Source organism: Rhinichthys klamathensis, unplaced genomic scaffold (assembly GCF_029890125.1).
Source record: "Rhinichthys klamathensis goyatoka isolate OS25496 unplaced genomic scaffold, OSU_Roscu_1.1 h1tg000005l_1, whole genome shotgun sequence".
Taxonomy (NCBI): domain Eukaryota; kingdom Metazoa; phylum Chordata; class Actinopteri; order Cypriniformes; family Leuciscidae; genus Rhinichthys; species Rhinichthys klamathensis.
The window spans coordinates 4,981,261-5,007,920 of record NW_026606558.1 but is presented as its reverse complement, the minus strand read 5'-3'; the positions used below and the strand labels follow the sequence as shown (position 1 = coordinate 5,007,920).

At 37.3% G+C, this 26,660-nt stretch overlaps 1 protein-coding gene across 2 annotated transcripts in view; it reads left to right on the top strand.

The window, feature by feature from the left end:
• Positions 1 to 642: 642 nt before the first annotated feature.
• Positions 643 to 26,660, top strand: part of LOC130088870 (FERM domain-containing protein 5) — a 134,019-nt gene continuing 108,001 nt past the window's right edge. The window contains exon 1 of one of the 2 annotated variants that reach the window (XM_056255850.1): positions 643 to 991. In XM_056255850.1, coding sequence (XP_056111825.1) covers positions 887 to 991 — 105 coding nt within the window. In that variant the 5' untranslated portion in view covers positions 643 to 886. The remainder of the gene's footprint in view (positions 992 to 26,660) is intronic. The other variant, XM_056255857.1, reaches the window with a different exon arrangement.

The following is a 26,660-nucleotide window of genomic DNA, read 5'->3' as shown; positions in this document are numbered from 1 at the left end:
TTGTTATTGATGCATACTAGAGTCATACTGCAAAATACAGAAGAAATGGTTGGATTACACTTTATTTGAATTACTATTGAGTTAGGGTAGGACTAGGGTTTTGGGTTACCCTTTATTATAAGTTGTCATCAGTGTGATTTATATATTTAAGTAGCCAACTGACTGATAATAATTAACAACATTACTAGGGTTAGGGTAGGATTAGGTTTTGGTTGAGGGTTAATTGCATGTAAATATGCATAATTTACTGTTATATAAGTATATAACAAGGACACTGTAAAATAAAGTTTTACCGGGTTTTGTTTAGGGTAAGTTGTATATGTGATTATGCCTAATTTATAGTTATTACTATAGTAAATACATGTAACAAGGACACATTAAGAGAAAGTGTTACCCAATATTGCAGCCGAAAAATAAGAGTATTTCCTTATAACCTTCCTACTACCAATATCCAGCATGTTATTGGACAACAATGACCTCCAAATACGCAGCACCACCCCAATCTTTCATTGTCCATTTCAAACGAGTCCTTATTTTGAGAGCGTAACCATTGGCTAGAAGGAGTGTCAATCAGCTTCTCTGGTCCCGCCCCCTTGCTCAAATATCAAGCGGTGAATGGTCAACACACGGTCGGGCTTTCTGCTACTGTCTGCTCGTGCTCGTAACCACAGACTTCATCTGGACCTGGATGTGTGCGTGCTGGAGGAACCTGTTCGCAATAACCTACAATAAAACACCCGCGGCGTTCATGTCATCGGAGAAAGATGCTGTCGGCTTCGGTTAGCACGTTTTACCTGGGCGACCGGAGAGTTTGGTCGATGTGACATTGCTTGAGCTTTTTTTTGTTCTGGTCCCGGACGCAGAGCAGCGATCGTGCGGTGAGAAGATGATGTTGAGTCGGCTGATGAGTGGCAGCGTCAGAAACCTGGAGCGAGAATACATGTGTACGGTCAGACTGCTGGATGATACGGAGTATACCTGCACCATTCAGGTCAGTCTCATCAGCACAGGTGCTGCCGAAAAACAGCGATCAGCAGACCTTTTGTTGCAGGCTGGGAGAAGCGTGCGCAGTGGGGTTTAATAGCAGGTGCCAGCAGCATCCCCCCTAAACCCGGCAGGTTACTTCTAAGTGCTGCAATGCTCGTTTGAATCGAAAAAGTCTTACAACAGATTGTTTTCGGGCTTGTTTTGCTCTCATCATGACTATTGTTGATGATGTGTTGCATTCTCATAATAAATCAGAACAAAACACACTGAAGTGCTGCTGCTATACTGGAATCTGGTCTGTTCATTTAAATAGCTTTGTGTATTTTAAACGACTTGTTTCTTTTCTATGAGCTCTGTAAGGGCACTCTTAAGTATGTTTGGACCCATAATGGGTAGGTTCAGGATGGTTTGGGAACGTCCTGAGGGATGTTTTGGTGTAAAGGAGTAGTGTACTTTTATATTAGTCTTTAACTACTATGCACTAAGAAAAAATATTCTTCGTTTACTTTGTTTTCAGTCAGTACTTATTGTGTTCATGTTGTATTGCGAAACACTTTTGCTGCTATTGAGGTGGGATACGGGTAAGTTCAGGGACAGGTTTGGTGGGATGGTTAGGTTTAAGGATTTAGATAAAAGTGTAAGAGAACGGTCAACAGTGAAATTATAGATGTAATTACAGAAATTAATTTCAGCTGTAATTACATTCAGGCATTTTTCAAATATTGTAAAAACATGTACACACACAATAACTGCATTTTATCAAACAATGTCAATATTTAGTAGTTAAAGACAGGTGGATAATGATATGACTTTCTTCATATCAATCGGAGTTATGTTAAAAACATATCTGGCTTCCAAGCTTTAAAATGGGAGTGAATTTTTTTTGAAGCCCCAAAAAAGTGCATCCATCCATCATAAAAGTAATCCATAGGGGGTATAAAGGCCTTTTGAAGCAAAGTAATGCATTGTGTAAGAAAAATATCCATATTTATAACTTTATAGACTATAGTTCTGGCCGAAGAGTGAACTCTGACCTGAGGGGATAATTATAATTTTTTGGTGAACAAATAACCCTTCCATATAAAGTGGCACCAAAGTCTATTATTTACAAAGTCTTTTTTTTTTCTGTGAAACACAAAAGATGTTCTACAGAATGACAGCTTCAGGAAGAAAGATGAATGAGAGCAAATTCTGCATGTACATCAGCATCACTCTATGTCTGGACTGAGTATCTGAGACTGTAGTAAGTCTGTAGTAAAGGACCGACTTCAGAGGGTCTATTTATGAAATGCATGTGTCCCCTTTACAGTTTATTATATTGGAATTGCTCCATAAGCATGAAAGTGTTGTATGGATTCTGGCATGATGTCAACACTACACATCCATTAATAATGAATGCTTTGGACTCCAAAACTGCCCCTTGGGCGCTTGTAAATCAAGCAGTTTAGTAAAGCAGCGCGGATGGCTGGCTGCTAAGCACTGGCTGGACAGGAGTCTGTGAAATCCCGCAGATTATGGGAGGTCTGTTACTCCGGGATGAACGGAGGGTTACAGCACAAACACTGGGGATACGGAAACAACCAAACCCAACTATTTCACTCTTTTCAATTGTAGCTAGTAGATTTTTCTCAGTGATCCATGCAACACTAGTCTAATAGTAGTTTTCCCATTTCATTTTTTCTTTTATGAACCATTACTTGTGCTTGTAAAGGTTGTTTTTATATAATATTTTGAGTTTTATTACCCTGCTGTTCTGAAGGGAAATACTAATTATCCAAAGTTTAAATTCCTTAATTGTTTTCGATGAAGACTGTTGGAGTTTTTACAGGGACACACAATTGACATTTTGATTTGGTGTTTTGCCTATTGTGGTATGAATATTTCTTAATTTTTCATAAAATGATGTTGTGTAATATCAAACATGAAAGATTTAGCTCAAAAACTGTATGTCATGATACTGTATAGTACTTACTAATTATGCTATTAACTTCATATAAAGAAACAGAATGCATAAAACTATAATTAAGTTAATGCAATAACAGAGATGATGACTTTTTATTTGTTTTGGTGGATCCCTCCAAATATTTTTTCGACAAACCACAAGAACTCAGAGATACTTATATATATGTATATGTGTATGTATATGTATATATATATACATATATATATATTTACTTTATGACATTAGTACATGTTTTCAGTGTTTTTTTTATTTTTTTTATTTATAAAATGTGAGACATTTGAGAAGTGTTACATATAACAACAGTTTTAATGTAAAATCCTACACACTTTTCATATTAGTGATTGATCGATTGAAGTTTTTCGAATCTTGAATTATTATATTTGGTTTCCACAGTCCTGACTATGTGGTTAAATCTTTCCAGGTTTTTCTGGGCTTTTTTTTTAATGAACTGTTGTGATCTCAAACAGAGGAACAACAACAATAATGATAATAATAAAAAGTTGTTTAATAAGAGATAATTAACCGAGACGGATGTGATTTCTTTTAATAGGAGACTCAAGACACACATTTTTTCTTGCATGGAGCTGCTTGTGTTTCTTTGAGGAAGCCTTTGTTTCATGTGTAGCTCGGAATGAAACGGGAGCCGGGAGATCGCTTTCTATTACAGTCAATCTGAGAGCATCCTATTTCTCAGCCTTCAGAAGTCTGAGAGGACTGTGGCTCCTAGATGACACACACACTCCCTCAGGGCTTTCATACGATTTACACACATCAAGACAATCATTGCGTGTTAGAGAGGATTAGAAGAAGGAAAAAAGGGAGGAATTTCTCAAGAGTGAAGACTTTAAACTGCCTTCATGAGGAACGAGTGTTTGTTTTATTGTCACAATCCAACATTGTGTTGACCTGTTGATATTTAAAGGCCTGTTGGGATGGGTTTGCAGTACAAGCGAACAAAAGTTGTGAGTAAAATGGAAAGAAATCTCAAATGCAGGAATGATTTCTCAATCCTTGTGATGATAATAATTCTGAGTAATCATGTTTTGATGGCACGTAAGCGTGTCTTTAGACATTTTCTTGGCTCGCTGAAATATCTGACGACATCCTATGTAATACTGTAAACATGGATGATTACCTCTTGTCTTTTAAATACAGCACAAAAGTACAAAAAGGCAGATGTTGGTTTGCTCAAAATGTCCAAAAACATTGACAGAATAGTAGCACTGAATTATATCATTACTTTAAAGCCATTGTTATACTTTAGTGGTACAGATTATTTAATAAAAAACTGTTACATGTATGATAAAAACTATAGCTGTCATTGCTGGAAATTCACAGTGACAATTATAACATATATTTCATTAAGTGATATAATGTACCAATAATATGTACTAAACTTCCAAAAGCTGCTTTTTAACTCAAAATGTACTGATAACCACCATACAGGTGTAAAACAGAAAGCCACATGATGAATCAGAATTCATGTACACAGTGTACATAAACATGGCCAGTTTTCACATATTGACACAAACATGCACACAAAGACATAATGATGCAATAAACATTACATTACAGACATGGTAAAAAAAAAAAAAACATCCTAATGCTAATTAGACGTCAGATGTGAAGTCACCCAAGGACTTCAGGTAATGTTTTACTGTTTTTCAGTTTAATTATATGATAATTCATAGTTTTTACTTGCATAAACCATACATTTGAGTCTGTAAAATGACATGTAATGCAATGTTAAACCATTTTAAAAATGTCGCCCTAACTTTTTTTTTCTGTAAAATTTACAAACATTTTTAGTCATTTTTTAATTTAGTAACACTTTACAATTAGGTAATAATGCATTAACTAACATTCATTAACAATATGCAATACATTTGTTACATTTATTAATCTTTATTAACGTTAGCTAATAAAAATCCAACTGTTCATCATCCAACTGGTCAGATTTTCGTCAGCTCAGGTCCGTTTAATAATAATAATATCAGAGACGACTTTTGATTTTAATAATGAGGTTAATAAAATATTAATACAAGCTTTAGAAGCGTTTTCATTGTTCATGTTAACTAATGCAGTATTGTAGTTATCTAAATGAAACCTTATATTGTATAAATATATTGTTACCAATCATTTTGTCCCAATTAGCCATTTAACAACTATAACAATGAACAATTGTCTTCCTTGCCAAAAGTGCACATTGTCTGTTCGCAAATATTTGAAGTAAACATTGGGCAAAATTGGATTATATTGTGAATATGTTGTCATCATCATTATGTCGTCAGTGTCGGCATCAGCACTCCTTTAAAGTAAATCAGAGAAGTTTTTCTCTGGTGTTTCGAATCTGGTTTGTTGAATCTGTGAGTGCTGATTGTATCGGTGGGCCGTGTGTGTGTGTGTAGTGAGTGCCAGGCAGGGAGGTGAGCAGCCAGCAGCAGGTGTGTGTGTGTGTGCCGTGTGCAGCAGTGTTGTGATGACGTAATGGACTGTGACAGAGCATGCCAGCTGCCAGCTTTTCTTCCTCTGCAAGGATGTGTCCAGGGGAATACAGCACAGAAGCCTGAGCAGCAGAGGTTGAGAGTGCACAGTCATTGTTTATCGTCCTTTCTGCCCTCCACTGCTCCCTCTGTACTCGCTGGAGGCCTGCCAGCTCGGCCTCGGGGTTCAGGACACCTACTCCGGGGGAAGGAGCAAGTGAAAGGCGGATCTAGGTCAGCCTTTTATTCCCTCCCTCCCTCCCTCCCTCTTTACCCCAAATATCTTGTTCCCACTATGCCGAGATTCAGTCCCTCCAGGAAGTGCTTTCATCGTTTCCTTTAAAGCTCCCTGGTGTCTTCAGACCTGCTTGTGAATTGGCCTAGCTTGTGTGTTTCTTTTGACAATCAGCAAACACACTCTTCATATTTCGCAGCAGCTCGGTGGAAGATTGGTTCACTTAATGCCGCTAATGTGCTTTTCAAAATATGCTACCCATGTTTCCATGCTGGAACGATCGTGAAACTGAAGGTGTGATGTGGGGAAATTAAATGTGTTAAGTGTAGCATATTGCAGCTAATGTGATGCTCAGAAATGCTGACTATACACAGACTTGATTTACCGGGTTTACGCATCTGCTTAACTCGGGCTACATTTAAAGGGAGAGTTCGCCTGAAAATGAATTAAAATCTTCCTCATGTCATTACAAAAACATTTCATTTTCTCGTTTCTCTTAAACTCTGCAGGATGATGATGCTTCACTGTAAACCCGAATAAGTTGGCACAACTCAAAAAATTTAAGGCAATCAGTTACCTCAAATTTTTTAAGTTAAGAAATTCAAAGTTTAAGAAAGCAGAACTGACATATTTTTATTTTGTATTTGTACATTTGAATTGTTCTTAACTTGAAATGTTTGAGTACACTAATTCATACATTTAACTTAAAATTTCATGTAATCTCAATGTTAACACTTTTATTAGTATAAACTTAGCTAGCTTTAACAAGCTAGTTTGCTAACATACTATTTTGTTAACATCTTAACAATAGTATGCTATACAGTAACACTTGCAGCAATATAAGGGTTTTATTTGCTCTCAAATCAAGCTCATGCACCACTTGTCACCATGATGGTAACTATCCTAAAACCAACATTAACAGAAATTCTTCTAAATTAGCATAACGAAACATTAATCATTACTAAATCACCCGCTTAACATTAATCTTGCACAAAAAAACATTGTATTACACTTAATTTTAGCATTTACTCTCCCTTTCGAGTGCCATCGGCAAAGCATGCTGGGAAATATACATCCCAGCCGTTTCAGTTAAACTTAAGTTCGTCTAAATTAAAAGAAATAATTTCATAAAACTCAAAACAATTAAACAGTTCAGTTTACTTAAAATATATCCATTCTGTGAACTTGAAAGAAAAAGAAAGTGCTAAATACTCATAAAAGTTCATTTGACTGCACTAATTAGTTTAATTTAAGTTTTCCCTACTCAAACCAATTAAGTATTTTGAGCGTTAGGGTTTACAGTGTTCCATACAGTGAAAGTATACGATGACCAGGGGCTGCCAGACTTCAAAAATGAATACATCATATAACAATAAAGCATCATAAATGTACCATAACAATAATCCATATGACTGGTGCACTATATTCCATGTAGGGCTGCACAATATTGGGGAAAAAAAAAACTGACTTTGTTTATTTGTTTAGTTTCTTTACATTATTCCTATATGAAGAAAAATACATTTTCTAAATAAAAACGTAAAACATTTGAAAACAAGTTTCAAAGTGCAAGTTTTAAAAAAACTATATCTTTATCATCTCGTGTAAACTACAAAAATGGAAAAACTACAGATTGTAAACTACAGTCTATAGGCACGTAGTGTTTCTTTCTTTACAAAGTGACATCGCCAACTACTGGCTTGGCAGAATAATACATTTTCCACGAAAAAGCAATTATTTTTTCGTCATTTTCAGTGTTATCATCTGTACCCGAAAATGCGTAGGAAAAACGTTTCAGTTTTCAGTACATCTTGTCGTGTAAACGTATCCTTAGGTAACATCTGCATAGAAAATAAATAAAATAAATAAAAATAATTTTTATAAAATAAATAATTTAATAATTTAGATAAATAATTTAAATATAATTAATTTGGGTAAAACTTGAAAAATCAACAAAAAAATTGGTATAATCTTTATAAGAACTAACTCGAACTTTTTTGACTAACCATACAGTGAAAAAAGTTTTCATAGGCCTCATTTCCACAGTTTTTGGCTTACTTTTTTTTATTCTGTAGGTGTCAATCATTCAGCTGTGCCAAAATTGAAAATATCGGATTCAAAAATATCCAAAAGAAAAAAAAAGATCCACAAAAAACTTGTGGCGAACTTATTGTGCAAATTAGCCGAATATGAAGGACTGTGTGTGCGTACATACCTCACAGCTTTGTTTTCATTCGTAAATGAATCAAATATGAACGATAGACTTTCTCTTAGGATTCATTGTGATTATTTTGATATTGTAAATCACTCCTAAATCTTCAGATCTTCTTAATGGAATAAAAATAAAGGTAGACCTGCATCAGTCTTTTGCCTAAAAAAGTTTGCCATGACTAGCAGGACCCTAGATGTTCAGCTGGCATGAATTATGTATTGTCTCTCTATATCTGAGGGAAGAGTGAGCTCATCATAAGATGCCCTTGCAGAAGCTATTTGAATTTCACTGAGGCGGCAGCTCTTCGCGTCCCTCTCCCTCGCTGTTGTTCTCAGTGATTGCAGGCAATTTACAAGCTTCTCACATCTACAGGTCACAGTGAAAAAGCACACACACAACCGCGGCTAGGCTGCAGTTAACAGTGAGAACATGATGAGAGTGTGTTTGTGCGAGTGGTTTGAGAGGGAATCAGAGAGAAAGAGAAACACAAATTAGCACACACATTTACTTGTCCTCTAAACACAAACACAAATAATGGAGTATTTGTGCTTTTAAGGTTTGCCCCATGAAGTTTATGTGCTTTTCTAGGTGTTATTCAATGGGTTCCTTGACTTTCCCGCTTCATATTCCTGTGAGGACATGATGTGGGCATCTCTACTTATCACTTCTTGTGTTCTGGTACCCTGGAACTCTATTAGCACTAATTGGAAGTGCACTCAACCATGCTGAAGATGCATCTCTGAAACCCATCGCCATATTGCTCTTTCCAACCATAAAATGTGTCGAGGAAATGCTTTCGAGGTGCAGTCTTGCGTTTTAGAGGAGAAAAGAATTGTGTGTCAGCCATTTGCGGAAGAACATGCTGTTATTTCTAGGTGAATGATCCCACAGTGTAAAACATGAGTGTGTTTACCGTGCAAACAGCAAGTACTTTCCTCTCGGATCACTCAAGCACATTAGAAAGATTTTACAGGGCCTGCGAAGAAAATCACGGCACCATCTCTCCAAATGCAATTCCAATGTAGTTTTTTCCCCCAAGAGATTTTTATATAAATATATATACTTTTATATATTTATATATATATGCTGCTGCTGATGACACACATTTTACATGAGAATGTTATGGCCGTGCTATGGAAGTCCAAGTCAAATTTCCCAGAAAGAGACAATAAAGTATATTCAATTAAATTCAATCAATTCAATATAACTGCAATATAAAATAATAATAATAATAGAATATGTATTATAATAGAATAATAAATAATAATAACGTTAAAAATAAGTCAATATGACCAAATTCTTATTTCACGATTATGAGAAATATAATTTTACGATTAACGACATATATAATGATATAGTAATTTTGTGTTATTTGATCTAATTTCTGTTATGAAAAATACGAAAAAAGCAAATTACAAACAATAGGACAAATACAATACAAAAAAAATTGGAATAAAAATTACAGGTGCAATAGGTTTATTTAACATGTAGTTAGAATTAGTACAGAAATTTAATAATCAAATGTAAAAGTCAAATATTGCATATACTCTTCACTTTATGAATTAGATATAAATGTATTCTTTTTGTTCCACTTTATTTTACAGTATGTGTACTTACAGTGTACAGTAACTACATGGGTTATGGTTTGGTTTAGAGGTAGTTTCAAGGGTTAGTACCTAGTTATTACTCAGTTATTGTAATAACTATAATACGTACATAGTATGGACACGGGGAACAGGACTGTAAAATAAAGTGCTACCTTTTTTCTTATTAAAGCTAAAAAAGTTATTCAGTCAAGAGCAAAAGGTTATTTTTTCTTTGATTCACATTAATGACACAGAGCTGCAGGTTTATTGGGCTGCTGTCACTTTAAGACCAAACGCACGGATCCATTATACTGATACACATCCAGTTTACAGCCAACTGTTTACTTTCACTTGAGACTTAACCGGCTGTGTTTACATGAATACTCCACACGATGGGGATTTTGACATAATTTTGACCATTCAAGCGCAATAAGACGTGAAAGAGATATGATTTCGCGATCGCATGATGAGAGACTCGGCTTTCTGCGCTTATGCTGTTTCATCACACTGAAGTGTCAATAGTGCTATATTTTTACATACCGCGATATAAATGATATAGCAAAACGATAGACAGTTTATACCTTGGTAACGTATCGTCACACCACCCAGCCCTAACTTGCAGTTTTGCTAGAATTGTTTCAATTATTTTTTTTTTTTATTAATTTGCTGCGGTGTTACATTTGGTAGCCCTGTCCATAGTGAAATCTCTTTGGTCCAAAAAGATTCTGCTACACAAAGCTGTAAATCCACCAATTTTACCACTTTATCTGCAATCCGTGCCATATTTTTGTGCTTTCAAGCAGCAACTGCTTCGGATGATTGTGATCGTGTTTCTAAAATGGGTTTGAGCCCTGATTTACCGCCGCTGGTTCTGCTCTCTTTGGCCTCCTCCTCCATGTCGGAAATCATCTTATGAGAGGATGATGAATGAAATTAATGGCTCTGTAATCTCTTGCTGGTTTGAAAAAAAAACAGCTTGTGTGAGTGAGTATGTGTGTCGCCTGGTTTAATGTTTCAAGCCTGCCACGGCTATATCATATGTGTGTGTGTGCGTGCAGCATATATAGCCGTGCATGTGGGAGGTTGAAGAGGACTCGAGTTAAGAAATCTCACTCATAATAATCCCTGGCCCTTTAAGGAGCTTTATTTTGAACAGCTCAGGCTAAAAGTGGGATGTGTCTTCCTCATCTTCACTTTCTGCCTATCAGCCCCAGCAGCGAAACCCTTGCGTTGGGTAAATGAAAGACGTCTCCTTATAATTATGTTGCTACTTAAAGAAAAAAGCTAAAGTTGATAATCCTCAAAGTGAAGATGTCCGATTTGAACCCCCAGACTGATGTCATGGATGAAGTGGAGCTTGAAAAGCTAGTTATTGAGAATGCTCTCTTGCGTATTTTAGACGCTCTATATTGTATTCTAAGTCAAAATATTACTGGTCTTCCATATGGCCTTATTAACATTGTCATATGAACACTGATTAAGGGTGCTTTTTTAAAATATACATTGGGGTCCAAAAGATTTGTATTTATTTATTTATTTTTTAAAACTTTTTTTACGGGGAATTTGGGAAATATACATTTTGATTTAAAATGATGAAAAAGATGAAATATTTAAGAATCAGTTCTATTTGGGACTTTGATTAATAACTCCTTTAAAGGTCAGAAGTAAAAGGAAGGTTTGACTTCGAAGGGATAGTTCACTTTGAAATAAATTTTTGGTATGTTTTAGCTTACCTCAAAGGCATCCAAGATGTAGGTGTCTTTGTGTCCACAGTATTTTCAATTTTGATATTTTTAGGTCAAACCGTTCTTGTCTGTCAGTCATATAATGCAGGTCTATGGTCACCACCTCAAAGAGCATCCACAGAGAAGTCCAAATTAAACATGATTTAATGACTCGTAAATGTAAGTACACATTGATGGCCTAAGACACGAAACGAGCGGTTTGTGTGAGAAATCGAACAGTATTTATATAGTTTTTACCTCTTGTAACCACAGCCACGTCCAAGTGATCTGAGGGCGCAGGCGCTTCGGTCTGCGCAAGCGCCGGAAAGCGCAGGAAGTGATCTCTCGCGCGTGTACGTCACTCATTGTTTACACAGAGATTTCGGAAGTGTTACCTTTCACTGTAAAGATCTAAACATATTTAGATATACAGGAAATCGCAATGGAAGACGATTTCGATATATCAGCAGACAACGTTGATTTTTTTTTGTTTTTTTGGAAGAGATCACTTCCGGCGCTTTCCGGCGCTTCCGCAGACCGAAGCGCCCGCGCCCTCAGATCACTTGGACGTGGCTGTGGTTACAAGAGGTAAAAAGTTAAAAACTATATAAATACTGTTCGTTTTCTCACACAAACCGCTCGTTTCATGTCTTAGGCCATCAATGTGTACTTACATTTACGAGTTATTAAATCATGTTTAATTTGGACTTATCTGTGCATGCTCTTTGAGGTGGAGACCATAGACCTGCATTAAAAAAAAAATCTCAAAATTGAAACTACCGGTACTCTGTTAGTATATATACTTTGTTCTTTTTTATATATATATATATATATATATATATATCTTTTTTTTTTATCAAATCTTAAAATGAATATCCATTTTACTGTATTTTAAAATGTTGTGATGACTGAGCTCACTTAGAATTTTTATTGGTAATTAATTTGGCTTGTGTTAAAAGCAAGTTATATAATTAATATGTAGAGCATTCCTGTGTTTTAGTAGATATTGTTTAGTAGTATGTAAATCTGCAAACAGAAGGAAAAGGAATTCATCAGTAAGAGGCCGAGTGCTCGAATGGTCTCAGGGTTCTTCACAGTTGCTAAGGTGACTCCCAAACAACATGGTCAAATGTGTTTGCTCATAGTGTAGATGTCCCTTTGCACACACTGTAACAATAGACAAATGCTCTTACACTGCAAATAAATAGATGGAATCTTGTTGTTCTCACACTGACCTTTCTCACCAGTGGCTTGTAATGGAAACCTGCCAGTAATGTGGACGTGAGTGACGTTGTACAAAGACCTCAAGCTCTCTGTCTTTCCCCCTGTACCTGACCTCATTCTCTCTTTCCCACGCCATGCTGATGCTTCTGTCACACAACTCTGAGATTTTATATAACTGTTTGTGCAATATTAAGGTAGAGTATCTACATCTTGGTGTCCTTTTCAGTTTATTTCTATTGTTTAAGCGTTCCAAAAGAATTTGTCCAGGTTACTCTGCCCTGAAATTCTTGTAATTTAATGCTGGTGATTTCATTGGTCGGCTTGTTCTTTTGGGGAAGCTCGACTTATTTCATTGGCTGGGTCTCAGAGCAGACCATAAACTGTCTTTTTTGTATTGGTTAATGTGCTCCTTTTGTGATTCTCTCTCTGTAAAACCTTTACTTCGTTTCATCATGAGCTCTTTTATAATAGCTCTCTTTCAGCATGGGAGTTTAGTGCTTCTAACCAAACTTCCCTTATTGCCACCAACAAGGAAGGAGTCAGTGTCTGGATTCGAACTAACCCTACAGTCTTAAGTGATACCGTATACTAATCTTGAATAAAATGCTGTGAAGCTTGTTCATAAATGCCAGTTAGGAAAGGATTGAATTTCAGGTTTGTTCGCTGGAATCTGTGTAGCAAGTGGGGCCATCACATGAACCATAAATAGATGTGATTTAAACTGCAGAAATATGTTTGAACATTTCATTTAATATTTGACATTAAAAAGTTGTGTACCCTATTGGGCTTTGTTGATTATATACATGTGTTTTAATTACAAAGTAACCTTTTTTGATGCACCGAATATTGTTGCAAATTCTGCTAATTTTAAATGCTGATTTCTAGCCGTTATTATAAATTACAAATATAGGGAGTTACGCAATACTTTCCGCAACACTGATTATGATATTATTATATACATTATATATATAGAGAGAGATTGCAATGTCTTTGCTGCTGACCTTTGACAATATCACACACAACGCCTCTTAAATTGGATTAACCATGGTTAATAAAGTGAGATTAAATACACAGTGTGTTATTTAACTTTAATTGCAGGTTTTTGTAATATTCTGACTTTGCACTTCACTGTTTTTATCCATTCTAAGGAATACTGAATCTGTTTTTGTGCAAGTGAAATGAGTAAATGCATGTTCACATTTAGTCTAGATCTACAATAACCATCATATTCACACACAACGCCTCTGCACTTACTCCTGATTTCTCTCAACACGAGGACAGGAGAGCTGTCAGTCAATAAATGAGAAAATAAAGTAACCTGTGTTACTTGACTGAAAAAGTAACTTCAGATATTTTGTTTTTAATGTAAAAGTAAGGTGTTTCTTTACTAGTACTTGAAAAAGGGAGTCTGATTATGTGACTCATCTTACTAACTAATACGCTTACCCCAACACTATATAATATGTTAAAAAAGTATAAAATGAACAATACTATTTTTTATGGTAAATGGACTGCATTTATATAGCGCTTTCACAGACCCAATGGCCACCAAAGCGCTTTACAATTTGCCTCACATTCACCCATTCATACACCAACGGGCGACGGCAGCCATGCAAGGGGCCATCCAGCTCGTCGGGAGCAGCTGGGGTTAGGTGTCTTGCTCATGGACACCTCGACACTTGGCCAGGTGGAACCGAGGATTGAACCACCAACCTTCCGGTTTGTAGACAACCCACATGAACCACTGAGCCACTGCCGCCCCAACAGTTTATCTTACAAACTAGAAAATGTTTATTGTTTAGCCCTGAAGTTCGTTCCACCAGGTAGTAAACTGTAGTTAAGAGACACGACTTGGATAGAGACAGTGTGTCCCGGCAGTGGAGCAGTGCGGTCTGTTCCCTGGCACAGTATTGCTCTGTCATCACTGCACCAGTGCAACTGAAGACACACCGTCTGTGACGAACTCACACCACTGCTCTTTCTCTGCTCATTTACTAGTGCCACTGTAAATGGTGCACAGCGTGAAGTTCAGGCATGTGAGATGTGTCTTCCTCATCATGCATGTGTTTGTTTGTGGATGTGTATGTATGTGAGACTGATTGCTGTCTGTCACACTGTGTGCTCACAGATCATTCCACACTGTTGCTACGGTCGGGATATTAAAGATTAAAATGTGTGCTAGGCCTGAATGTTTCATGAAGAGAAACCTCACTAGTGTGTGGCTGGTGTTTACCCATGTCATGGTGCAGGGAAGATGCTATTGGCTGGAGTAGAGAAGACGTCAGGACTGAACGAGAGGATTACATCAGCGGGACAAAGAGAGAGAGAGAGAGAGAGAGAGAGAGTGCAGTAGGGTGGAACAGAGATATTAATGTTTACTCTTATATCCAGAAATTTATCTCTGCTTCTGCCTCACTTGTTTTGTAAATTAATAGCAATGTGAGTCTGACAGCTGTAAGTTGATGCAACTTTAACTGGGAAACGAAGTGACAAAAGAGACTAAAGCGACATATTTTTCATTTACATAAAAAGAAGTGCGCACTGTTAAATGCTATACTAAGGCAGAAATAATGTTGTGAAATGTTTTAAATACTGTATGAAATGATACAATTCCAAATGAATTAATAATGGCAGCTGAATGTAACTCGACAGACTGGAACAGATCTCAGGGGTCTCGAGACCTGACTTGACTGTTTCTTAAAATCTTGGTGCTCATGGTGCGAGATGCTGAAAATACATCACAGTGTAGTGGACTAATAGGGCATTATACATTTGTATATACACCGTTCAAAAGTTTTGGGTCAGTAAGATTCCTTGAATGTTTTATCTGTAATGACACTTAAATCTGCATAGACATTAAAGGAGTCATGACATGGATTTAAAAAATATTTTTACATGTTTCTTGAAGCTTAAATTGTTAATAAAGTTTTTTGCAAAACAAAGAACAAATATGAATGTGGAAAAAAACATAATTTAGAGACAAAGCATTATGAAATCCTTTACTTATGGTTTGTAATGCAGCTGGTCTGTCAGATCCAATACATTTGGCTGCTTTATCCTTCTGCAAAAGTTTATTTGTGAACTCTCCATTACACATACCTCATTTACAAAACAAAATGCTCCGAACAAACATATAATCCTCCGATGCTAAATGCCATTATAAATAAACGATTCTTGAAACATGTTTTCTGATGCTTGGATCTTTACAGATCCTTACAGTCTGTACAGAGATTCAAACAGCTGTTTAAACTGGACACGTCAAAGCGAATGTTCTTTCACTCTTCTATTTATCCTGTTGTCGTCAGACTTAAGTGAGTAAGGTATGTCAGAAACTGAACACACATCTGTATACTCCATCCAGTGTAGACAGCTTCAATAATTGTAATGGGCTCTATTTGCTTTGAACGCGGCGCTCACATCCAGTGTAGACAGCGTCAGTAATTGTAATGGGTTCTATTTGCTTTTAACGCGGCGCTCACATCCAGTGTAGACAGCGTTAGTAATTGTAATGGGTTCTATTTGCTTTTAACGCGGCGCTCACATTCAGTGTAGACAGCGTCAGTAATTGTAATGGGTTCTATTTGCTTTTAACGCGGCGCTCACATCCAGTGTAGACAGCGTCAGTAATTGTAATGGGCTCTATTTGCTTTTAACGCGGCGCTCACATCCAGTGTAGACAGCGTCAGTAATTGCAATAGGCTCTATTTGCTTTTAACGCGGCGCTCACATCCAGTGTAGACAGCGTCAGTAATTGTAATGGGCTCTATTTGCTTTTAACGCGGCGCTCACATCCAGTGTAGACAGCGTCAGTAATTGTAATGGGTTCTATTTGCTTTTAACGCGGCGCTCACATCCAGTGTAGACAGCGTCAGTAATTGTAATGGGCTCTATTTGCTTTTAACGCGGCACTCACATCCAGTGTAGACAGCGTCAGTGATTGTAATGGGCTCTATTTGCTTTTAACGCGGCACTCACATCCAGTGTAGACAGCGTCAGTCATTGTAATGGGTTCTATTTGCTTTTAACGCGGCGCTCACATCCAGTGTAGACAGCGTCAGTAATTGTAATGGGTTCTATTTGCTTTTAACGCGGCGCTCACATCCAGTGTAGACAGCGTTATTAATTGTAATGGGTTCTATTTGCTTTTAACGCGGCGCTCACATCCAGTGTAGACAGCGTCAGTAATTGTAATGGGTTCTATTTGCTTTTAACGCGGCGCTCACATCCAGTGTAGACAGCGTCAGTAATTGTAATGGGTTCTATTTGCTTTTAACGCGGCGCTCACATCCAGTGTAGACAGCGTCAGTAATTGTAATGGGCTCTATTTGCTTTTAACGCGGCGCTCACATCCAGTGTAGACAGCGTCAGTAATTGTAATGGGCTCTATTTGCTTTTAACGCGGCGCTCACATCCAGTGTAGACAGCGTCAGTAATTGTAATGGGCTCTATTTGCTTTTAACACGGCGCTCACATCCAGTGTAGACAGCGTCAGTAATTGTAATGGGTTCTATTTGCTTTTAACGCGGCGCTCACATCCAGTGTAGACAGCGTCAGTAATTGTAATGGGCTCTATTTGCTTTTAACGCGGCGCTCACATCCAGTGTAGACAGCGTCAGTAATTGTAATGGGCTCTATTTGCTTTTAACGCGGCGCTCACATCCAGTGTAGACAGTGTCAGTAATTGTAATGGGCTCTATTTGCTTTTAACGCGGCGCTCACATCCAGTGTAGACAGCGTCAGTAATTGTAATGGGCTCTATTTGCTTTTAACGCGGCGCTCACATCCAGTGTAGACAGCGTCAGTAATTGTAATGGGCTCTATTTGCTTTTAACGCGGCGCTCACATCCAGTGTAGACAGCGTCAGTAATTGTAATGGGCTCTATTTGCTTTTAACGCGGCGCTCACATCCAGTGTAGACAGTGTCAGTAATTGTAATGGGTTCTATTTGGTTTTAACGCGGCGCTCACATCCAGTGTAGACAGTGTCAGTAATTGTAATAGGCTCTATTTGCTTTTAACGCGGCGCTCACATCCAGTGTAGACAGTGTCAGTAATTGTAATAGGCTCTATTTGCTTTTAACGCGGCGCTCACATCCAGTGTAGACAGTGTCAGTAATTGTAATAGGCTCTATTTGCTTTTAACGCGGCCCTCACATCCAGTGTAGCAAATGTCAGCCGTTAAGCGACTGAATGCCTGTGGGCGGGGCTTATGGTGCGATGATGTTAAACTATTCGTGAATGTCTTGCTCTGTAGACAGTCATGTGCAAATGTATTTTCCCATGTGACGTCACAGATACCAAAAATATATAAACGAGCTGTTTATGGAGCTTTATTAAATAAATGCTTTGTTTATAATGAGGAGGATGTTTTAAGCTATGAAACTTGCAGGATGTTTTAATGGTACAAAGACCTCTTATATGTCAAAAGATAAAGGGAAATTTGTTTTCTCATGTCATGACACCTTTAATCAGGGTAATACCATATTTAATTTCTGACAGGAATGAGAATGAGGGATAAAAGTCCAGAGGGTTCAATGATTTTTACTGTTGTTTCAACATAACCGACTGTTCAGCTGTCGAAACAATCACAAACTTTCAGTAGACAAAAACTCCATAGAGCAGTTTTGAAAGTTTGAAGGTTGTGAAAATGATTTGATCTTGGACCTTTATACAGTGCTTGTCATTGTGAAGACGACAACACGGCATCCATGTTAAATTCAATATGGCGTCTAACCTGACTAAGGTTTATTGACACATCAGAGCTCAGAGCTGCATATTTTATTATGTCTTTTATGTGCCATTGCAACTATACTAAGTGAGTTTAGTTTAGTGATCATATATATTCATCAGCAAATATGATATCAGTATTTATAGTCTGATAAACATTATTGTCACAATGTACAGGCTGACTTATTACTGCCAAGACATTTTAATAGGCGCAGCCAGCAAAAATATATTGCTGCATACACTGCAGATGACACTGAAGTTTGTCAATTCAGGACAACATTAAATTAAGCTGAAGAGAGCCACACATCCAGACTGACATTTCTGCCTCAATTTTTGCAACAAATTTGATTCTATGGACTGTGCCAAGCATAAAATGAAGCTCATGTTTCAGATATCATAACAGTGTGTAGGCATAGTAAATGCACTTCATGGCGTTTGGTGGGCGCACTATAGCACAGTACAGGCAAACTCGGCAAAGGGAGGATGTTCAGTACTCATAAAACCTCCTTCTTTTGACTGGTATGAGCTGCCGCACACTCACGGACAGACCCTCGAGTGCAGAAGACAGGTTGTTCAAAGACTGGCACTGATTTTAAACTTATTCATGCAGTGCACATCCACCCCATGTTGCAAAATGTAAGTCTCAGTAGGAGATGGAGCTTAGATATTGGATCTCGGCCAGTTTAAAATATCAGTTAAAATGATTCTGAAATGAAAAGAGTACTTCCAAGTGCAATTGCAAAAATAATGACTATTTTTTAAAAAGGTTTCCTGAATGCTCCCTTGAGTCAGAAAATAGATAGTCCTGAGAGCATTTCCATGTATCTTTAATGGGACACAAAAATATGTGGAAATTGACCTTTTCCACTAAGGCTCTATAACCACAGAGGTTTTGGATAAGTAATGCAATAATGCTGTGCAATAAAAGCACAGGTTTACCGCTATACCTCTCTGCTGTAATATCACCGGATTGTTTTTATCACCAGGCTCCATTGGGAGAGTTGTGTTTCAGGCTTGTTTGTGTTCAAGCGCGATTGTGCGTTGTTGCGTTGTATCTGTTTGTATTCTGAGCTTGCATCGTGCTGTGTAGGCAGTGTAGCTGTGTGAGAAAATCTGTATGAATGGCCTATATTTGTAGTACATAGAAAAGGGAAAAGGCTTTTACTTTAAAGGTGCAGTAAGCAATTTCTGAGAAACACTTTTCATATTTGAAATCAACCCAAACAAACACACCCCTTCCTTCATTGCTCCGCCCCTAAAATGCACAAACAAGCAGTTTAGTCTGATATTGTTGAAAAGTGTTTAGGTTTGGGGATAGGGTAAAGGAATCTAAAATATATCTATAAATCAGTCAAATGTAACTAAAATATATATATATTTTTTTCCTGTAAATGTTACAGACAACAACCTACGTATAAACAATATAGCTATGTTTCCATCCAAAGTTGTGAATTGAACTTATGTGCAAAATTGGAATATCGCATAAAACAGTTGGGAATAAAGTAGCGTTTTGTTTCCATGTGTTCAAGAGAACAAAATCTTCACTTCCTGGAAAATCGGCGCAAAATATCGGTAATAAAAATGGAAGTTGCTGGAATCGGGGGAGCCACTGTGGCTCTTTTTTTCTCTACATCATAAATAACTTGCACCTCAGAACACACAGACGAAACGCAAGACATGCTGTCATGTTATCTTGCGTTCGGATGCTGGTGTTTAGGAAATCAACCATGTGAGACGCTTATGGGTGGGAATGAAACCAAATCATATTGATGACAGACTTGCTCAGGTATTTCAGAATGATCAAACCAACATTTTAGATGCTGTGCGATGACACTGATCCGCTGGTTAGTCCAGTTATCTAATCACATACACTGCTAAGGCAAAGTAGCATGAGAATTTTTTTGTGCATTGAGGGATTTATTCAGTAAATGTGTTTCCATCGTAGTTTATGTGCATGTCTTAATATCAGATAAACAAAAGTATCTGACTTTTTTAGAATCGATGCGCATGCGTTTCCATTCAAGATTTTGTTTCTATCCGTTATCCCAAAATTTGCATAAAAGTAAGTTGATGGAAACAGCATGGCTACTGAGATCAGGCTGGATAGATAGATAGATAGATAGATAGATAGATAGATAGATAGATAGATAGATAGATAGATAGATAGATAGATAGATAGATAGATAGATAGATAGATAGATAGATAGATAGATAGATCTATGTTCCTCATAACTGGCGGAGGGAAATAGACTCTATTGAAGTAAACAATTTGACATGGCTTGTTGACCATATTTATGTGCTTGAGTGGCATCTTTAACATCTTTCTAGGTGCTTGTAGACCTGGAGGGGCCGACTCAAAGCGGACGTGAGCCGCTCCTTTGGGGGGTGAAATTAGTCGGAGCTGATTAGGCATGTAAAAAGCAGGGTGTGCAGAACTCGCCTTTTCAAGTCAACAAAGGTAGATGATTATCTCCAGCTGCCTTGCTGAAGAAGCACACACACCGCCAGAGGCCTGTGTCTCAGAACTTCAGGATGTCTAAATATAAAATACTTCCACATTGGGTATAATCTATATTGCTTTTACATTAAATATCAACTTTGTCTCAGTTTATTTTTCTTAAAATTCTGTATGAGATTCTGTCTGAAATTCTGGTATTTCTTTAACCCCTTATTTGAATGGCAAAATGTGATTGAAATTTAAACTGCACAATTATTGCGGTTATCTGAAATAATTGCGATTTAGATCAAATAATCATGATCAGATGATTAACCAAATGTGACAGGCTTATCTAGTGAGTTATTAGTGTAATGTCTGACTTGTATTTATCTTTTACCATTTTTGTGTGCAAATTAAGCATCAGCCGGTCAGTGAACTGGAGGTGGGCGATCTGTTTGAGGCTGATGAAGTCATCTATGTCCTCCTCACTCCTCTCTTCCTCTTCCTTCTCATTTAATCAGATCAGAGCTTGATTTGTCCTCAGATCACTTTAGCAGTTTATCTCTGCTCCTCAGCCTGATCAGACAACAGCACAACACTCATTCAAATGTACCCAAATCAACATCCTTGTGTTTTCGCTGTTCCTGAACATTTTAACCCCAACATTTAATTGCTCGAATTGGTTTGAAATTGACGCCATGTTCAATATTTACACTAGAGAAGAACTCGCCGTTATGAAGGGACGGGACATTTCCCGAATCACAGCACACAGTCCAGCTAACCAATCACAGCACATTTTGTATTTCGGAAAGAGTGGCTTCATCAAAATCGGCGTTAAGTTAAAGACTTTATTGTCATTATACTGCTGTGCAAAACAACGAAACTTGTTGTGCTGTAATAATGTAAAATATGTGGAAAAGTATGTTTTTTTTTTAACAATCAAGCATGAAAACATATTCTAGTACACCCCAAAAACAAAATCAAAACTCCGTAAAAGGTCATAATAGTTTTCATGTAATATTTATTTTATTTGATAGCAGCTTTATTTCAGTTACCAAAAAAAGAGAGATTATTCTGAATAGGTTTAGTTAATAACAACACTGCTGCATGAGGTTACCGCTCATTTGACCCGAGTTGCTCCTGAGAGCAGAGCATTGGAGCAGTTCTCACACTGAACCGTGCTGCAGAGACCCGTTACAGTCTCTCTCTCTCTCTCTCTCTCTCTCTCTCTCTCTCTCTCTCTCTCTCTCTCTCTCTCTCTCTCTCTCTCTCTCTCTCTCTCTCTCTCTCTCTCTCTCTCTCTCTCTCTCTCTCTCTCTCTCTCTCTCTCTGTCTGTGCGTTTTTCCTCTCTCTTTTATTTTCTCTCTTGCAATTTTCTTCTAGAGATTCGTGCCTGTCTCTGCAGGATTCTTCAGTCAATGATTGGCCCTCTGTTGCATTGGCTCTCTCATTTATCTCAGTCTTCACATTCTCTCTTTACTCCTTACAATCATTTTATTCTTCAGTATTTTGGTCACACTTTAAATTGGGTGTCTTTAACTATACATCAAAAAATAAGTACAATGTACTTATTGTGTTCATATTGTATTGCGAAACACTATTGCTGCTATTGAGGTGTGATACGGGTAGGTTCAGGGACAGGTTTGGTGGGATGGTTAGGTTTAAGAGTGGGTTAAGGGGTAAGAGAAGGGTCAACAGTGAAATTATGGATGTAATTAGAAAATTAATTACACCTGTAATTCCACACAGGTATTTTTTTTTTAAATATAAGTACAATGAAAAAACATTTATGTACACAATAAGGGTATCAAATGATTAATTTAAATGTTAGTGTATCGTAGTTAAAGACCTATTGTCAGTTTTTTGTATTAATTTCTTTTTCCTAGCATTTTATATTGACATGATGTATAATACAGTAGAGAAAGGTAACACTTTACAATGAGTTTTCATTTGTTAACATTATTTAAAATGAACTAACAATGAACAATATTCCTACAGCATTGATTAATCTTAATTTTAACATTTACTAATACATTATTTAAATCAAGTTAACTTTAGTTAATGCACTGTGAACTGAAAAAAAAAACTATTTAAAATATTTTTACTAACTAACATTAACAAAGATTAATAAATGCTTTAAAAAACTAGTTGGCTCGTTGAATACAGCTAATGTATTAACTAATGTTAAATGACTGTGTTGTAAAAAGTTACCTAAAGTATATATTTATATAAAACAGCATCCACATGGCAAAGCAAACATATATTTTTTTGCTGATATAAAATCACTCAAAATCAATACAGCTTACACAATATGCTGACAAAGAAGTCTTGATTTGCACAGTTGGCTAAATCTATTTCTTATTTTAGGGAGCAAGCACTACCTCTTCTGTTTGAATGTTTTCTTTTCCTTTTTCACTTTATTTATTTATTATATAAAAAGTTATATATATATATATATATATATATATATATATATATATATATATACACTCACCGGCCACTTTATTAGGTACACCTGTCCAACTGCTCGTTAACACTTAATTTCTAAGCAGCCAATCACATGGCGGCAACTCAGTGCATTTAGGCATGTAGACATGGTCAAGACAATCTCCTGCAGTTCAAACCAAGCATCAGTATGGGGAAGAAAGGTGATTTGAGTGACTTTGAACGTGGCATGATTGTTGGTGCCAGAAGGGCTGGTCTGAGTATTTCAGAAACTGCTAATCTACTGGGATTTTCACGCACAACCATCTCTAGGGTTTACAGAGAATGGTCCGAAAAAGAAAAAACATCCAGTGAGCGGCAGTTCTGTGGGCGGAAATGCCTTGTTGATGCCAGAGGTCAGAGGAGAATGGCCAGACTGGTTCGAGCTGATAGAAGGGCAACAGTGACTGAAATAACCACTCGTTACAACCGAGGTATGCAGCAAAGCATTTGTGAAGCCACAACACGCACAACCTTGAGGCGGATGGGCCACAACAGCAGAAGACTCCACCGGGTACCACTCATCTCCACTACAAATAGGAAAAAGAGGCTACAATTTGCAAGAGCTCACCAAAATTGAACAGTTGAAGACTGGAAAAATGTTGCCTGGTCTGATGAGTCTCGATTTCTGTGAGACATTCAGATGTTAGAGTCAGAATTTGGCGTAAACAGAATGAGAACATGGAACCATCATGCCTTGTTACCACTGTGCAGGCTGGTGGTGGTGGTGTAATGGTGTGGGGGATGTTTTCCTGGCACACTTTAGGCCCCTTAGTGCCAATTGGGCATCGTTTAAATGCCACGGCCTACCTGAGCATTGTTTCTGACCATGTCCATCCCTTTATGGCCACCATGTACCCATCCTCTGATGGCTACTTCCACCATGTCACAAAGCTCTAATCATTTCAAATTGGTTTCTTGAACATGACAATGAGTTCACTGTACTAAAATGGCCTCCACAGTCACCAGATCTCAACCCAATAGAGCATCTTTGGGATGTGGTGGAACGGGAGATTCGCATCATGGATGTGCAGCCGACAAATCTGCGGCAACTGTGTGATGCCATCATGTCAATATGGACCAAACTCCCTGAGGAATGCTTCCAGCACCTTGTTGAATCTATGCCACGAAGAATTGAGGCAGTTCTGAAGGCAAAAGGGGGTCCAACCCGTTACTAGCATGGGGTACCTAATAAAGTGGCCGGTGAGTGTATATATATATATATATATATATATATATATTCTAAGCTGTGAAGCAGCTGTATTTTCTGTATGAAAGGCGCTATATGAATAGAATGTATTATTGTTATTGTTTTTATGATCGGCATTAACACTAGTCTGGAGGTGTCCTTATAGAGGATGTTATTCTTCTGTGCTCTTATGAAATATTATGTTTCAGGTGAAACATAATATTCAGGAGAGGAAATGCTGACACATGAAGGTGAATAGACAGTCATAAATATCATAATCCATTCTGTTCTCAGTAATGGTGTGGGTCAGCGGATGTTTCTTTCTTTCTTTCTTTCTTTCTTTCTTTCTTTCTTTCTTTCTTTCTTTCTTTCTTTCTTTCTTTCTTTCTTTCTTTCTTTCTTTCTTTCTTTCTTTCTTTCTTTCTTTCTTTCTTTCTTTCTTTCTTTCTTTCTTTCCTTCCTTCCTTCCATCTTTTACAGACTTTCTTTTGCACTTCTTTCTGTTCTTTCTTCTGCAAATATGTACATTTTCTGTGCGACTTTTTATATCCTGGCAAATGAATGCAGTGAAGGCTTCTTTTACTATGGATGTTTATCGGTGAGAGAAAAAAGAGTGAGCTACATCTCGTGCAGTGTTCACAGGAGGGGTGCAGTAAAAAATGAGCACTAGCGAGAGGGGGAAAATAGAGTAAGAGTTCTTCTGTGCTGTTCAGGGTGTCATGTTTGTCTTTTTCTCTTTTATCTTTCATCCACTGAAATGAATGTCAGGGCTCAATGTTTCTCAGCTTTATTTGATGAAGAGCTTAAAAGATGATCCTACTGTAAACAAAAAGAAAGGAGGGAGGGCAGATGACAGAGGATGGCTTCAGCTTATTTGAATCAAATGGTTAATAAAACATTTGGGCACTGATCCTGCTGAATAGAGTAAACATCATACCTGCATGCAAATCCTTCCCAGTTAATGCACGACGTACCAGTTACGTAATCTATCTGTACTTTTTTACTAATTGACAACGCAAGTATGATGTTGCATGCTCGTAATTTCATTCGCTCTTTATGTACGGTGAAGTGACAATTGAAGAGTGTGCACTACGGGGTGCGGGCACAGTAATGTCTGTCAGGACAGGAAATCCTGTTTTTCTGAGGATTTTGTAACAAGGCTGACATATAGCCTGACAACATCTCATCTTACAGCAGATACTGAATCAAGACAAAACGGTTTTCTCTGTTTATTTAAATAGCGTCTGACAGAATAGGCAACCCGGACAGCAACATAGTGTCGGCCCAGATCCGGCCCACATCTAGGCCGCGTGGAATCCACGTTTACCGGATGTGGGCTGGATCTGGGCCAACAAGTCAAGTCACCTTTATTTATATAGCGCTTTATACACTACAGATTGTATCAAAGCGCTTCACAGTGATAACATGAAAATACTTTTTGTATTTTCTACAACATTATGTTGCTGTCTGCTGGGAACAGCGTTCACACACGTCTTTCAAAATAAAAGTCTTCCATCAGAAAACATTTCAATTTGCGGTTTGTTGTTGTTGTTTTTTTGACTACACACTCCGCGACCCACTCAAAACAGTCTTTCGACCCACTATTGGGTCGTAATCCACCAGATGAGAAACACTGGTATAGATAATAGAATAGTCAGATAACAAACAACCTCGATTTAAACCGAGAAAATAAATGCTCAGAACTGAAACGACTGAATGGATGTCATGTACATGACCTATTACATGGAAAACTGTCAAACACATTTCATTTTAGAATACATTTTACATTAATATATTATTAATTTAATTTATATTTTAATTAATTATAATAATAAAACAATTGAATAAAAATATATATTTAATTAATTATTATAATGTAGTATTTTTTGTAGTGTCCTCATAACATATGTTACATGTATTCTGTAATAATACACACTCGGCCTTGCAGGGGCTTTGGAAATGATGGATCACACTTCTTCTGTATGTAATTTAAAGCTAAGGACAACGATGCATTTATCTCTAGCAACTGGTGTGCAGTTCATGAGAGGTTATGCTTTTATCTATTATCTCTTGAAAAAGACATTGTAAAAAAAAAACATGTTTGTTGTGAATGCATGTTTCTGTGGGTGTTTGTGTGTAGGAGAAGGTAATATTAAAGGTGCTGTAAGCGACTTCTTTAAAATACCACATATAAATTGTCCCTACTCTCTGACTAATACCACTGAAATAGGTGCCCTGAGAAATTACACCTGTCTCTGTGACAGCCCTCAGCTCTGTAAACAGAAAAAGAGTAAAAAACTAGCCAATTGGAGACTGTATTTTTTCATTAATGTGCAGACATAAGCCCCTTGCACACAGCAATCCCGTAAAATTACCGTAAAATTACCAGAATGACTTTTCCGGTAAATACAC